We start from the raw sequence: 15,649 nt of genomic DNA, 5'->3' as shown, positions 1-15,649 counted from the left end.
ATCTCTGTTTGATGTATCTTTTGAAAAAAAACTTAATAAAAGAATATAAATAAAAAATTAAAACACAGAAGCTCGACTTCTATTGTTTTGTTCATATGAGGCAAATTATACTACCTTTCTTATTTTATCTCAGTGTTTTGTTCAATGGTCAAAAATATTGGTAAATACACATCATAACATTGACCAAAATCATACAAATACAGACTAAAAGAATTGAAATTTATACTTAGAAGTGAACTCATTTATTACTCAGACATGCCTTTAGGGCTGCTTGACTAAAGAGTGGAAAGGAATCCTTCTCTAAAATTCAAACAAAATAACATTTCTGTACCAGATAGCTGAATTGACTATGACTGAGCATTCTAAGGATACATTTTTTATTTTTTTTTACAAGTGCAGGAATTTTAAATGCTGAACACAGACTGAAGCACAGTGGACATGTAATGCTTCAGTCTCACTCCCAAGCTCCCATAGACTTTAATGGCTCAGGCACTACAGCCTCTTGGTGGTTAGAAAAAGGTGTTTGGGGAAGTGAGAAAGCAAACAGGTACATTTTATTGTTTATTATTTTTAGTAGCTTCAGGGACTGTTTTTGTTCATACAGTTCTACTACAGTAATGCACAGACTATGCATACATGTTTTGTTAAATGACAGAAATTGCCTATATGCACTGGACTGGGAATGATGTATAAACTTACATGGCTTCCATATACCTCAATATAAAATATCTGCAGTAATTTAGGGGAACAATATTATGTAATAATGGTGAACCTGGGTTTGTTTTCTGTCATTAGTAATATATTTTGTATTGTATTTATTTCTTATAGGAGGATCAGAGTCCATTTACTGTATCACAGAGTCATTAAGTTATTTTGCTGTTTACATTGCAGTTTCACGAACATCCACTCACCACACAGAGCAATAATGTGACTGCTGTCTTCATGTACAAACTTCCTAGTCACTGCTTCTTCCATCAGCTGCTTCACCTGAAATAAACAGTAACCGCTATTAGTTTAAGTATACAACAATGTATTTTTTATTATTGCAGTGGTATAAAAACAAGTGCAGTCTAATAACGTAAGCAAAGCTTTTAGAGCTTAAAAGGACAGTAAAGTCATAATTAGACATTCATGATTTAGACAGAGCATACATTTTTTAAACAACTTTCTAATTTACTTCTATTATTTAATTTGCTTCCTTCTCTTGTTATCCTTTGCTGTAAGGTTTATCTAGGAAAGCTTGGGAGAAGCAAAGAAAATAGGTTCTAGCTGCTGATTGGTGGCTGCATAAATATATATATACCAATTGTCATTGGCTCACCCTTGTGTTCAGTTAGAAACCAGTAGTGTATTGCTGCTCCTTCAAAAAATGATACCAAGAGAATTAAACCAATTTGATACTAGAAGTAAACTGGAAAGTTGTTTAAAATTGTATGTTCTACCTAAATCATGAAATAAAAAAATTGTGTTTCATGTCCCTTTAAGTATACCATAAAGATAACATACCAACACAATCAATTTGTATTGAGAGCCGTTGCGTTTTTTTGATTCCAATAGGAAAGGCAATCCCTTTATAATAAAAAGGTTAAAACATACATGACCAAAATGAAGACGTTATCATTGTGCACATTTGGTAAGTTGGTCTGGAAATACTTAGGTTTTCTTAGCAAACATTTTATTTTGAAGATGCTTAGCGTTTTGAAAGAGACACTATACTTTAAAGGCCTAAGCAATTTTACAATTGGATAGAAACAGAAATGTATATTTCTATATTATAAAAATCCTCAAGTGAGCAATACCTTAGTGAGCAAGTGTTTGGGCTGCAGAAAAATGAGGTCAGTAACAAGCTGAATCTCAGCAGTAGGAAGCAAGAATAGAAACCGACTTACATTTAAAAAGTAGAGCATATAATTGAATTGTTGCAATATGAAATAAGTTAGGTTTTTTAACCATCAAAATTAGGATTCATAGTTAGATTTGTATTGAAATACAGTTAGGGTTTGAGTTACAGTTACATTAGGATCATGGTTGACTGTGACATTTCTGTTGTGACATTACAATACTGAAGGGCAAATTTATCAAACAGAGTACTCTCCTTGTATTTTGTCTCAACATGTAAACCTAAATACACTGTCATATTTATATAAAAATAAATTCCATAGAAAATAAAACTTCATTTGGTTTTCAATAGTGACACATGATCATAATTTGCATTAATTTAATGTTAGAGTAACTTCAATAGGTTGTCAGCCCAAGCACCAAGAAATTCACCTATTCTACCAAAATAATGCTTCAAACAGCAAATCTCATTTACAATATCTGAAGCTGCCAAAATGTGCTTATGCCTAGGTATCTTCAATATTAAAGCTAAGAAATGTAAAAGTATGTTTCCATTAATCACAATAGAAATGTTAGTCTCACTAATTAACATACTTCAACTTGATGGGATTAGGAATGAAATCTCCAACCTAACTACTGAAATTAGAATATTTTCAGCTATATTAACATAGGCAAAAACACGGATCTCAAATCTTGAGGATAAAGTACAAAGCATGAGCACTAATACAATATCATTAGAGAAACAGGTAGCTGCGCTGAGCGCAAAAACAGAAGACCTAGAAGACAGATCTAGACTTAATAATCTAAAAGTAATTGGGCTTCCAGAAACAACTAAATATAATGATCTTATTTATTTTGCCTCAGTGCAGCTACCTCAAACCCTAGGTCTAGGGGATCTTTCACCTATAGCAGTAGAAAGAGCTCATCGCATGGGTCCACTTAGAAAAGAAACAGAGGCTAAAAGTAAAGGACGACCTTTAATTATTAAGTACCTGAATTTCCAGGATAAAATTCAAATTTTCAAGAATTATCGCAAGATGGACAAGTGCAGTATTGATCAACATAAGGTTCTACTCTTCCAAGATTACTCAGCAGAAACGGATAGTAAAAGGAAGGAAATGGCTCCCTACTGCACTTGTCTTATCAATGCAAATTACAATGCCAAATTACTTTACCTTGCTAACATTTTTCTCTCAATAGATGGGACAGTAAAAACTGCAAGTAATATTAGTGAGGCTCGATTGCTCTTGAAAGACCTAAAGCTGGAATAACTAGACAGGACACAGGAGTTAGGATAAGACTTGTAGCTCAAATATGAAAAGGATGATGTTCAGGAATAAAGTTTTGTTTTTAATATATATATATATATATTTTTTTTTCTCTTCCTCCCCCCTCCCCCTCTCTATCATTAGTCTCCCTTTTTTATATAAGAGATGGGAATCAATAATATAAATTTTTTATCATGGAACGTAGGGGGGATGGCTTCGCTAATAAAGCGAAAAAAGATACTAAAACACCTCAATAAGTATAGACCTCAGATAGCTTTCATCGAGGAAACTCACCTAAAACCTATAGAAATTACTAAACTTAAAACTTTATGGGTAGGTGAAGCGAGGAAAAAGGGCGTTTGTATACTGTTCCATAAAAATTTGAATTTTAAGATTATATCACACAATATATACCCACAAGGTAGATATATAATTTTAGAGGTTGACATCCAGGGACTAAAGCTTGTCTTATGTAATGTCTATGGTCCTAATAAGTATGATCCACCTTTTTGGGAAAAATTAAGGACCAATTTAATGTATTTCAATGGGGGGAAAATCATAATAGCAGGAGACTTTAATATGGCTCCAAGTATAAGCCTGGATAGGTTTTCTAAAAAATTAAAACCGCTACAATCTACGAGGAATAATAATTTCAGGCTCCTCACACAAGATCTAAAATTACATGATGTCTGGCGTCTCCAAAACCCCGAGAAAAAATGTATACATGTGAATCTAAAACTTACTCTACATTCTCCCTCATAGATTTCTTTCTATTTCCTGAAAATCGTCTAGACATTAATATGAAAACAGATATCAAAGAAATTATTATTTCAGATCACGCAGCTATTTCCTTACAAATACAAATTAAATTGGTGAAAACCTCAAGGTTTTCTAGCTTTTCCTTTCCTAGGTACTTATCAGATAACATACAGTTCAACAACTGGCTCAAAGAAAAATGGAATGAGTTCTCTCATAACAATAGGGAGGCTATCAATAAACCAGAACTATTCTGGGAGACATTTAAGGCTTTTATCAGAGGAGAAATAGTGGCCTACCTATGTAAATGGAAAAAAAAAAATGTAAACTAAGAGATGTTTAGCTGGCAAGGCAAGTTAAAAATAGCTATGAAAGATATATTGTAACTCCAACAAAAATTAATTGGGGGAAATACCAAAGAAGTAGGCAGGATAGAGAAATATTTATAAAACAGAAAGATATACAAGAAGATAAAAAACAGAAAATTAAATTCAGGACCCATTATGGCAGATCAGCCAAATTTCTATCTATAGTAACTAAAAATACAGACTATAACGCTATCCCTGTACTTAGAGAAAATGGCCATAGAATATATGACCAAAAATTAATAAAAGAAGCATTTCTTAAATATTACAATAAAAATCTATATGTAACAGGAGATAAACCAACAAAATAAAGAAAAATTCTGGAATAATATCTGTAATATGCCTAGAATTAAATTAGAAGATCTTGCAGAATTAAATGAACCTATTACACTAGAAGAAGTCATAGTCCACATTCAAACAGCTAAAGGAAGTAAATCACCTGGGCCTGATTTAATTCCAGCAGAATTCTTTAAGTGTCTAAAAGATGAGGTATCCCCAACCCTAGTAAATCTATATAATCAATATTTTATTAAGAAAAAAATGGACTCACCTTATTTCACAGCTTCAACAATCGTACTAATCCTCAAAAAGGGGAAAGACCCTGAGAAAATAAATTCATATAGACCAATTGCGCTACTCAATAACGACTATAAAATTCTTATGACTATTCTAGCAAATAGACTTAAAAAAGTTCTAGGGACCTTAATCCATGAGGATTAAGTTGGATTCATGAAAGGCAGGAATATTTCTAAAATAATTTGACGAACCCTTACGATCTTAGAATACTACTGGAATGAAAATAACGAAGAAAGAAATATAAACAAACAAGATCTAACTATACTCTCAGTAGATGCCGAAAAGGTCTTTGATGTAGTTAATTGGGATCATCTTGATACGGCACTGGGGAATTTTGGATTTAAGGGTAATTTTCTCAAATTGATTCAGCTATTTTACCAAACTACTCTCTCCAACTTGAAAATAAACAATTCCCTCACTGAAAGCTTTAGCTTAGAAAGGGGGACTCGCCAGGTATGTCCATTATCCCCCCTATTATTCAATATATCATTAGAACCTCTGCAATTCTCCTGCGCCAAGAAATGTCAGGTATAACCATTGGAGATACTAAAACCGTTTTAACTTTGTTCGCAGATGACTTGTTAGTTTTCTTAAGTAAAATAGAATCCTCTATTAGACAACTTTTAAGTCTGATAGAACTATATGGATCTTTCTCTGGATATAAGATCAACACAGACACATCAGAACTACTATGGATAAAGCCTCCAATTAAAAACAACTATCAGGTACCCTTCAGAAGAATGGATACCATTAATTATTTAGGAATCAAAATTAGTAGAGATCCAAACAAGTGGTATCAAGTGAATGAAGACCTCAAAAGATGGTCTCAATTGCCAATTTCCTTGTTTGCCCATGTACACTTAATTAAAACCATTATGTTTCCTAAAATATTATACCTATTACAAAATGTTTTGATAACTCGTAAAAGTATTTAGAAAATTAATAATAGTATAGCTAAATGTATATGGCAAAATAAAAAAATAAGAATATCAGCTATGAAAGTAAGTTTATATAAATCAGCGGGAGGACTAGCTTTATCAAACTTAAAGTTCTACAACTTAGCCGCTCTAGTGAAAATAATATTAGATTGGATAACTGGCAAGGAACATGTCACCAACTTACAACTAGAAACTAATTTAGTAGCACCATTTTCATTAAAAGCTATTATTCATTGTATGAATATGGAAAAGCTGAAATATCTTCAAAAATGTATGTATTTAAAAGTCCACTGCTAGCCTGGCAGAGATACACACAGGAAATCAAGGTTGACTATAGAGTATCTAAATACCTCCCGATAAAGGGTAACCCAGAATTTCTTCCGGGAATTTCCTCTCCTGTATTCGAAGACTGGAAAACAAAAGGTCTTATATACTTAATTCAAATAAAAGAGGAAAATTCCGAAACAATAAACTCATTTGATAATCTTAAACAAAAATACAACCTCCATAAGCATAGTTTTTTTGCATATTTACAGTTAAGACATTTTTTCTATCAACATACAAGTAAATGTGAGCCCAACTGGGACTTGGGAAATCTAGCTTCAGCAATAAATCTTTATAACCAGGGATTTTATACTATTTCTCTGTTGTATAATATACTGATCAAAAACCTAGGTATAATACATCTGAACTGGATACAGAGCAAATGGACCAAAGATTTTACATCTATAACATCAGATGAAATAGGAAAACGTAGATCCACTAGAATAGAATCCTGGAGAGAATCTCAATGTAAAATTATAAATAGAATCTACATTACACCCGCACAAATAGGCAAATGGACACCTAATAAATTAACATTTTGTTCTAGATGTAATTATTCCAAAGCAGATCTCATTCATGCTTTTTGGAATTGTCCGAAGATTAGACAATTTTGGAACAAAGTCAATTATTGGTTAAATAAAACATTAGAAAGAAAGATTGACCTTGATTCCAGACTTATCTTTTTCCTATGTACACCGGATAAACATAGAAACTTTAAATTAATAAATACAGTAATACTATTAGGTAGGAAATTAATATTCTCAAGTTGGAAAGCTAAATATACTCCTACTCTATCTATATGTATTAGAGAAATAAGAGACCTTATCATTATGGAACAGTATCTGCTCTCTCCTACCATCAAGAAGGCTTTAAAAAAACTATTTCGGAAAATGGTTAGGACCAATAAAAACCTTTCCTTTAGAGGATCAATTACAATTAATAAAACCCCTGAAGAAGCTTGATGCATTTGATACAAAATGAAATTCTTCCAGAGAGCTGGAAACATTAATAACTGTAGGGGAGGGAGGATTTTTTTTTTCTCCCTTCTCCTAATATCCATAGTGATCCTTCCTAGGGAGTACCATAGGAAATAATCATATAACTTCAAATTTAATATATGTATATTTATTCTTACTTTTTTTTGTCTGTACTTATCATAAAAAGGAAAACGCATAACAATCTTTTTTCTATTCTGTAATTTGGCCCTGTGAGGAGCAAATTGATAAATGTTAAACAATGTTCATTTTTGTTATGGAATAAAAAAAATAAAAAATTAACATACTTCACAGCCATTGTTCATTGCTACATAAACAGTAAAAAAAAGGAAATTGATTATATACACTTCTTAATACCAATTACATACCATTCAGCAATTATATGATTCAAACATTTATCAAACGTTCATAAAAAGTGTTTAACACAATATGCATATTTTTCATATTTCTTTGCTTTATATACTGTTATTACATTTTGCCAAAATACATACACTGATTATAGGCAAGCAGGGACCACAGAGGGTTTGACTAGTGTAATTTGTTAACATCCTAAATGTGCTTAAAAAATGAGAAGATTGATTTCCTGGTCTAAATACATCCGTTGACAAGCATGCAGCCACAGTAATTAACCAATTATGTATCCTAGCAACCAAAGAATTACCAATTTACAAACCAACACTGTTAACAATAAAAAAAGGAAATTCTGCTTCAGAACACAATAACACAATATACTGTAGTCTTTTTCAGCTGGTAATGTAAACAACTGTTTTAAAAATATATCATTTTGGCACATTTCAACAGACTTTGATGGCAAAAATGGATCTGATAAAATATTAAATGTTTTTTTTTATTGTTATAAAATAATTACTAGACATCCAAAATACATTTGAAACCCATCTGATCTAGGATGTTATATAATCATGCAAAGACAACATTATTAAAGGGAGGCTGGCAGTTTAAAAGTGTGTAGCTTGACCCAGCTATGAACCTGAACATGCATCTTCACCATACTAAGGATCTCTGTCTTCTGTAAGGTCCCTACTAAATTAAACCAGTCTTTTACTATCAAGAAAAATAGAATGTCTGTTGACCCCCACTGGCAAGCTTGTGTTCAGGGTGACTTTGTACATAGCTTCTGTTCAAACTGAACATGTTTAAGAGCGTAGACATGACGGGCTGGTCCCAGTAGATATTGGCTTTTAAATTAATTAGGGTAAGCTCCCATTTAAGTATCATTTTATTTTAAATATTCATTTTAAACTTGTATTTATTGCCATAAGTAGAAATTAAACATGTGCATTTGTTTCTTTACGAATGCACATTCATAAATGAAACATGTATATTTGTCTTGTTCTTACGAAACGAATATCTGAACGAATGCAGCATAAAATTTAAAGAAAACAAATTAATAATGAACAATTCATCAGTATTCATTCATTTCCTATAAATATTTAAAATACTAACCTTTAGATCACTGGAGAGCCACACTAACCCTGTCCTCTTTTTTAAAGAGCCCATGCCATGCTAATGGGAGGCTTAACATGGCAGCTCCCTGGGCCTGCACTAAAGGACCATAACATATTTTTTCTTTTAATCTCCTGAATTTAGCTCTATTTTAGATAAAGGAGCACAGTTTGTTTCATAGCATTCTGGAATTTATAGTTCACGATTTCCCTCTCAGCATTGTGCCACTGTAGTTCTTAACTGTAATTCCCAGCATGCATTGTACAGTGGTGGGGAGTGAGATTCCTGGAAGGCAGAACATTTTTAATGAGGGCACACCACCTCCTCCATGCTGTGTGTGTATGTGATCCAAGCAGGGAATATGGTTTGCACAATGTAGGGAGATGCACTTTGTGTATGAGGCTATGAGCCCCTTGTACACACTGAATAAGGCAACTGGCTCTGACTCTTAACACAACTTGTGGGAATGCATTGTACCTATGATCTTACCTCCCAATTATATATATATTTGTATGTTCAGTTCAAGTGGTAGTGGGGGGTGCACTGTGCCAGTGATCTTAAAGGGATATTTCTTTCATGATTCAGATAGAGTATACCATTTTAAGCAACTTTCCAATTTACTTCTGATGTCTATATTACTTCTAATATGCTTAATTAACTTGGTATCTTTTTTGAAGCAGCAGCATTGCACTACTGGCAGCTAGCTGAATACATTGGGTGAGCCAGTAACATGAGGCATATATGTGCAGCCACCAATCAACAGCTCCTGATCCTTTCTATGTATCCCTTTCCATAAACAATACCAAGATAACAAAACAAATTAGATACTAGAAGTAAATTGGAAAATTGTTTAAAATCACATGCTCTATCTGAATCAAGGAAGAAAAAAATGTTGGTTTCATGTCCCTTTAACATCTTAAGGACCAAGGACGTACACAGTACGTCCTACAAAAGCTGTCACTTATTGACCAAGGATGTACCCTGTACATCCTAAGGGTTTTCAAGCGCTGGAAGCGATCGTGATGGGGGTGACAATTGTGAGGTGGGGGAGGGAAAAGAGCTGTTTGAGGGGGGTCAGGGAGGGATCAGGGGGTGGGATGTGTCAGTTGGGAGGCTGATCTCTACACTAAAGCTAAAATTAACCCTACAAGTTACCTAATTGACCCCTTAACTGCTGGTCATAATACAAGTGTGGTGTGCAGTGGCATTTAGCGGCCTTCTAATTACCAAAAAGCAATACCAAAGCCATATATGACTGCTATTTCTGAGCAAAGGGGATCCCAGAGAAGCATTTTCAACCATTTGTGCCATAATTGCACAAGCCGTTTGTAAATAATCTCAGTGAGAAACCTAAAGTTAGCGAAAAAGTTAACGATTTTTTTTATTTAAACACATTTGGCAGTGAAATCTTGGCATGAAATATACCATAATGGGCCTAGATCAATACTTTGGGTTGTCTACTACACTAAACTATAGCTAAAATTAACCCTACAAGCTACCTAATTAACCCCTTCACTGCTGGGCACAATACAAGTGTGGTGCGCAGCGGCATTTAGCGGCTTTCTAATTACCAAAAAGTAATGCCAAAGCTATGAATAGCTACTATTTCTGAACAAAGGGGATCACAGAGAAGCATTTACAACCATTTGTGTCATAATTGCACAAGCTGTTTGTAAATAATTTCAGTGAGAAACCTAAAGTTTGTGAAAAAGTTTGTGAAAAAAATGTACGATTTTTTTTATTTGATTGCATTTGGCGGTGAAATGGTGGCATGAAATATATCAAAATGGGCCCAAATCAATACTTTGGGTTGTCTACTAAAAAAAATATATATATACATGTGAAGGGTTATTCAGGGATTCCAGACAGATATCAGTGTTACAATGTAACTATCGCTAATTTTGAAAAAAAACATTTTTTGGAAATAGCAACGTGCTACTTGTACTTATTGCCCTATAACTTGCAACAAAAGCAAAGAACATGTAAACATTGGGTATTTCTAAACTCAGGACAAAATTTAGAAACTATTTAGCATGGGTGTTTTTTGGTGGTTGTAGATGTGTAACAGATTTTGGGGTTCAAAGTTAGAGTAAGTGTGTTTTTTTTTTTTTTCATTTTTCATCATATTTTTATAGCAAATTATATTATATGATGAAAATAATGTTATCTTTAGAAAGTCCATTTAATGGCGAGAAAAATGGGATATAATATATGTGGGTACAGTAAATGAGTAAGAGGAAAATTACAGCTAAACACAAACACCGCAGAAATGTAAAGATAGCCCTGGTCCTTAAGGGTAAGAAAATTGAAAAATGGTCTGGTCACTAAGGGGTTAAACTCTGCAACATGACTTCCATATTTATATACATACATATATATAGGATGGTAGAGGATTACCCTCTGAGGAAGCAAGCATAGGACTTGCAAAATGCATCAGGACCCCGTCCGGTCCTGCTTGCCATGCTACAAACAAAGCTTGCCACAGCACTCGCAAATTCATTGTTACCATCAAACTGCCTTGATATAAGCTGATTACTACTTATCTGAGAATTATAAGGACACAAACCATCCTACCATCTTAAATGATCTTTAATAGTTTTTATTTGCATATATATATATATATATATATATATATATTCACTCCCACACCTTTCTAACAGCAACAGAGAATAAGGTATCTCATTAATGTGAATGTGCTGTGTTAACCCTTTACTGTCCACAAACTGTAATAATATATACAGGGAGTGCAGAATTATTAGGCAAGTTGTATTTTTGAGGATTAATTTTATTCTTGAACAACAACCATGTTCTCAATGAACCCAAAAAACTCATTAATATCAAAGCTGAATAATTTTGGAAGTAGTTTTTAGTTTGTTTTTAGTTATAGCTATTACTGTGCATAATTATTAGGCAACTTAACAAAAAACAAATATATACCCATTTCAATTATTTATTTTTACCAGTGAAACCAATATAACATCTCAACATTCACAAATATACATTTCTGACATTCAAAAACAAAACAATAACAAATCAGTGACCAATATAGCCACCTTTCTTTGCAAGGACACTCAAAAGCCTGCCATCCATGGATTCTGTCAGTGATTTGATCTGTTCACCATCAACATTGCGTGCAGCAGCAACCACAGCCTCCCAGACACTGTTCAGAGAGGTGTACTGTTTTCCCTCCTTGTAAATCTCACATTTGATGATGGACCACAGGTTCTCAATGGGGTTCAGATCAGGTGAACAAGGAGGCCATGTCATTAGATTTTCTTCTTTTATACCCTTTCTTGCCAGCCACGCTGTGGAGTACTTGGACGCGTGTGATGGAGCATTGTCCTGCATGAAAATCATGTTTTTCTTGAAGGATGCAGACTTCTTCCTGTACCACTGCTTGAAGAAGGTGTCTTCCAGAAACTGGCAGTAGGACTGGGAGTTGAGCTTGACTCCATCCTCAACCCGAAAAGGCCCCACAAGCTCATCTTTGATGATACCAGCCCAAACCAGTACTCCACCTCCACCTTGCTGGCGTCTGAGTCGGACTGGAGCTCTCTGCCCTTTACCAATCCAGCCACGGGCCCATCCATCTGGCCCATCAAGACTCACTCTCATTTCATCAGTCCATAAAACCTTAGAAAAATCAGTCTTGAGATATTTCTTGGCCCAGTCTTGACGTTTCAGCTTGTGTGTCTTGTTCAGTGGTGGTCGTCTTTCAGCCTTTCTTACCTTGGCCATGTCTCTGAGTATTGCACACCTTGTGCTTTTGGGCACTCCAGTGATGTTGCAGCTCTGAAATATGGCCAAACTGGTGGCAAGTGGCATCTTGGCAGCTGCACGCTTGACTTTTCTCAGTTCATGGGCAGTTATTTTGCGCCTTGGTTTTTCCACACGCTTCTTGTGACCCTGTTGACTATTTTGAATGAAACGCTTGATTGTTCGATGATCACGCTTCAGAAGCTTTGCAATTTTAAGAGTGCTGCATCCCTCTGCAAGATATCTCACTATTTTTGACTTTTCTGAGCCTGTCAAGTCCTTCTTTGACCCATTTTGCCAAAGGAAAGGAAGTTGCCTAATAATTATGCACACCTGATATAGGGTGTTGATGACATTAGACCACACCCCTTCTCATTACAGAGATGCACATCACCTAATATGCTTAATTGGTAGTAGGCTTTCGAGCCTATACAGCTTGGAGTAAGACAACATGCATAAAGAGGATGATGTGGTCAAAATACTCATTTGCCTAATAATTCTGCACTCCCTGTATATTATATATGCTGCACCTCACTGACAAGGCCCAATAAAGGCCAAAATGATCATTTGGGGTTGCCCTGTTCCTTGTTCAGAGAGGAATTAACTGGTATTTTGATGCTGGACTGTATACTACAGGAAAGTTCTTCTCTGGGAAAAGCATTACTGAGCTAAAAAGAAGCTGCACCCAGGTGGTTAATCGCTATAGAACAAATTAACAAGTTATTGAGCTGGTTGTTCGTTCCCTGTGTGTATTTTATATATATATATATATATATATATATATATATATATATATATATATATATATATTTATATATACATACATACATATACACATATATATATATATATAATTTATGGAAGATATATGGAAAATATTACATATAAAACAATCTTTAATTTAAAACAAAAATATTAAAATTAAACTTTCATGATTCGTGTAGATCATTTAATTTTAAAATACTTATAAATTCACTTCTACTATCAAATTAATTTTGTTCTTTTGTTATCCTTTGTTTAAACCATATGTACATATGCTCAGCAGAAGTGACTGGGAGCTAGTTGGTAATTGGTGGCTACACATATATTCCTCTTGTCATTAGCTAACCAGATGTGTTCAGCTAGCTGCCAGTAGTGCATTGCTGTTCTGGAACTAATTTTAACTAAGAGCACAATATTTGACCTTAACTTGGCAAAAGCAGTGCATGTAAATGTGCACTGGTATTACAAGTAGGGCACAATGCGAACGCGGGCTGGCGTTCACATTGCTGGAAGCTGAGCACTCACTGGAGCGTGCTTCCATAGGCTCCAATAGGAGCCTCGTTTTCATGCCGGCAGCCGCACGCAAACACCATGCACACCGCAGGTGGCAACTTGTGCAATGTTAGGCAGCAATAAATGAATATACAGTGGGGCAAAAAAGTATTTAGTCAGCCACCAATTGTGCAAGTTCTCCCACTTAAGAAGATGAGAGAGGCCTGTAATTTTCATCATAGGTATACCTCAACTATGAGAGACAAAATGTGGAAACAAATCCAGACAATCACATTGTTTGATTTGCAAATAATTTATTTGCAAATTATGGTGGAAAATAAGTATTTGGTCAATATCAAAAGTTCATCTCAATACTTTGTTATATATCCTTTGTTGGCAATGACAGAGGTCAAACATTTTCTGTAAGTCTTCACAAGGTTGTCACACGCTGTTGCTGGTATGTTGGCCCATTCCTGCATGCAGATCTCCTCTAGAGCAGTGATGTTTTGGGGCTGTCGCTGGGCAACACAGACTTTCAACTCCCTCCAAAGGTTTTCTATGGGGTTGAGATCTGGAGACTGGCTAGGCCACTCCAGGACCTTGAAATGCTTCTTACGAAGCCACTCCTTCGTTGCCCGGGCGGTGTGTTTGGGGTCATTGTCATGCTGAAAGACCCAGCCACGTTTCAAATTCAATGCCCTTGCTGATGGAAGGAGGTTTGCACTCAAAATCTCACGATACATGGCCCCATTCATTCTTTCATGTACACGGATCAGTCGTCCTGTTCCCTTTTCAGAGAAACAGCCCCAAAGCATGATTTTGCCACCCCCATGCTTCACAGTATGTATGGTGTTCTTTGGTTGCAACTCAGCATTCTCTCTCCTCCAAACACGATGAGTTGTGTTTCTACCAAACAGTTCTACTTTGGTTTCATCTGACCATATGACATTCTCCCAATCCGCTTCTGGATCATCCAAATGCTCTCTAGCATACTTCAGACGGGCCCGGACATGTACTGGCTTAAGCAGGGGGACACGTCTGGCACTGCAGGATCTGAGTCCCTGGCGGCGTAGTGTGTTACTGATGGTAGCCTTTGTTACGTTGGTCCCAGCTCTCTGCAGGTCATTCACTAGGTCCCCCTGTGTGGTTCTGGGATGTTTGCTCACTGTTCTTGTGATCATTTTGACCCCACGGGGTGAGATCTTGTGTGGAGCCCCAGATCGAGGGAGATTATCAGTGGTCTTGCATGTCTTCCATTTTCTAATTATTGCTCCCACAGTTGATTTCTTCACACCAAGCTGCTTGCCTATTGCAGATTCAGTCTTCCCAGCCTGGTGCAGGTCTACAATTTTGTTTCTGGTGTCCTTCGACAGCTCTTTGGTCTTCACCATAGTGGAGTTTGGAGTGTGACTGTTTGAGGTTGTGGACAGGTGTCTTTTATACTGATAACAAGTTCAAACAGGTGCCATTAATACAGGTAATGAGTGGAGGACAGAGGAGCCTCTTAAAGAAGAAGATACAGGTCTGTGAGAGCCAGAAATCTTGCTTGTTTGTAGGTGACCAAATACTTATTTTCCACCATAATATGCAAATAAATTCTTTCCAAATCAGACAATGTGATTGTCTGGATTTGTTTCCACATTTTGTCTCTCATAGTTGAGGTATACCTATGATGAAAATTACAGGCCTCTCTTATCTCCTTAAGTGGGAGAACTTGCACAATTGGTGGCTGACTAAATACTCTTTTGCCCCACTGTATATTTATATGCTTATATACATATATAATTATGTGTTTATACACATATAAACACATACATATACTGTATATATATATATATATATATATATATATATATATATATATATATATAAATATATCAATAAGAATATAGATACTGTATATATTTATGGAGAAAACACTCCAATGACTCCAATGTAAAGGCACTTTAGGTGCCATTTTTTTCTTACACCCCACAATCCCTCACTTTAACCCCTTATAACTGCTTTGTGCAATTATTTTGATAAAGTCAGAATGCTCATATATTTATATAATTTTACTGTACTGTCCTCTTTATTTTGGGGGCAATTGGGGCAACTTTTTATTTTTAACTAGA

The 15,649-nt window shown here is 35.2% G+C and overlaps 1 protein-coding gene across 1 annotated transcript in view; it reads right to left on the bottom strand.

Moving 5' to 3' along the window:
- The window catches only part of SGSM2 (small G protein signaling modulator 2), a 534,608-nt gene extending 532,701 nt beyond the window's left edge, over positions 1–1,907 (bottom strand). The window contains exons 1-2 of the mRNA XM_053705239.1: positions 1,800–1,907; positions 912–987 (exon numbers count right to left, since the gene is read on the bottom strand). Of these exons, the coding sequence (XP_053561214.1) occupies positions 912–987; positions 1,800–1,907 (184 nt within the window). The remainder of the gene's footprint in view (positions 1–911; positions 988–1,799) is intronic.
- Between the last annotated feature and the right edge of the window lie 13,742 nt (positions 1,908–15,649).

Source organism: Bombina bombina, chromosome 3 (genome assembly GCF_027579735.1).
Source record: "Bombina bombina isolate aBomBom1 chromosome 3, aBomBom1.pri, whole genome shotgun sequence".
Lineage (NCBI taxonomy): Eukaryota > Metazoa > Chordata > Amphibia > Anura > Bombinatoridae > Bombina > Bombina bombina.
The sequence above is the reverse complement of the archived record's forward strand: the minus strand, read 5'-3'. Positions and strand labels throughout refer to the sequence as shown.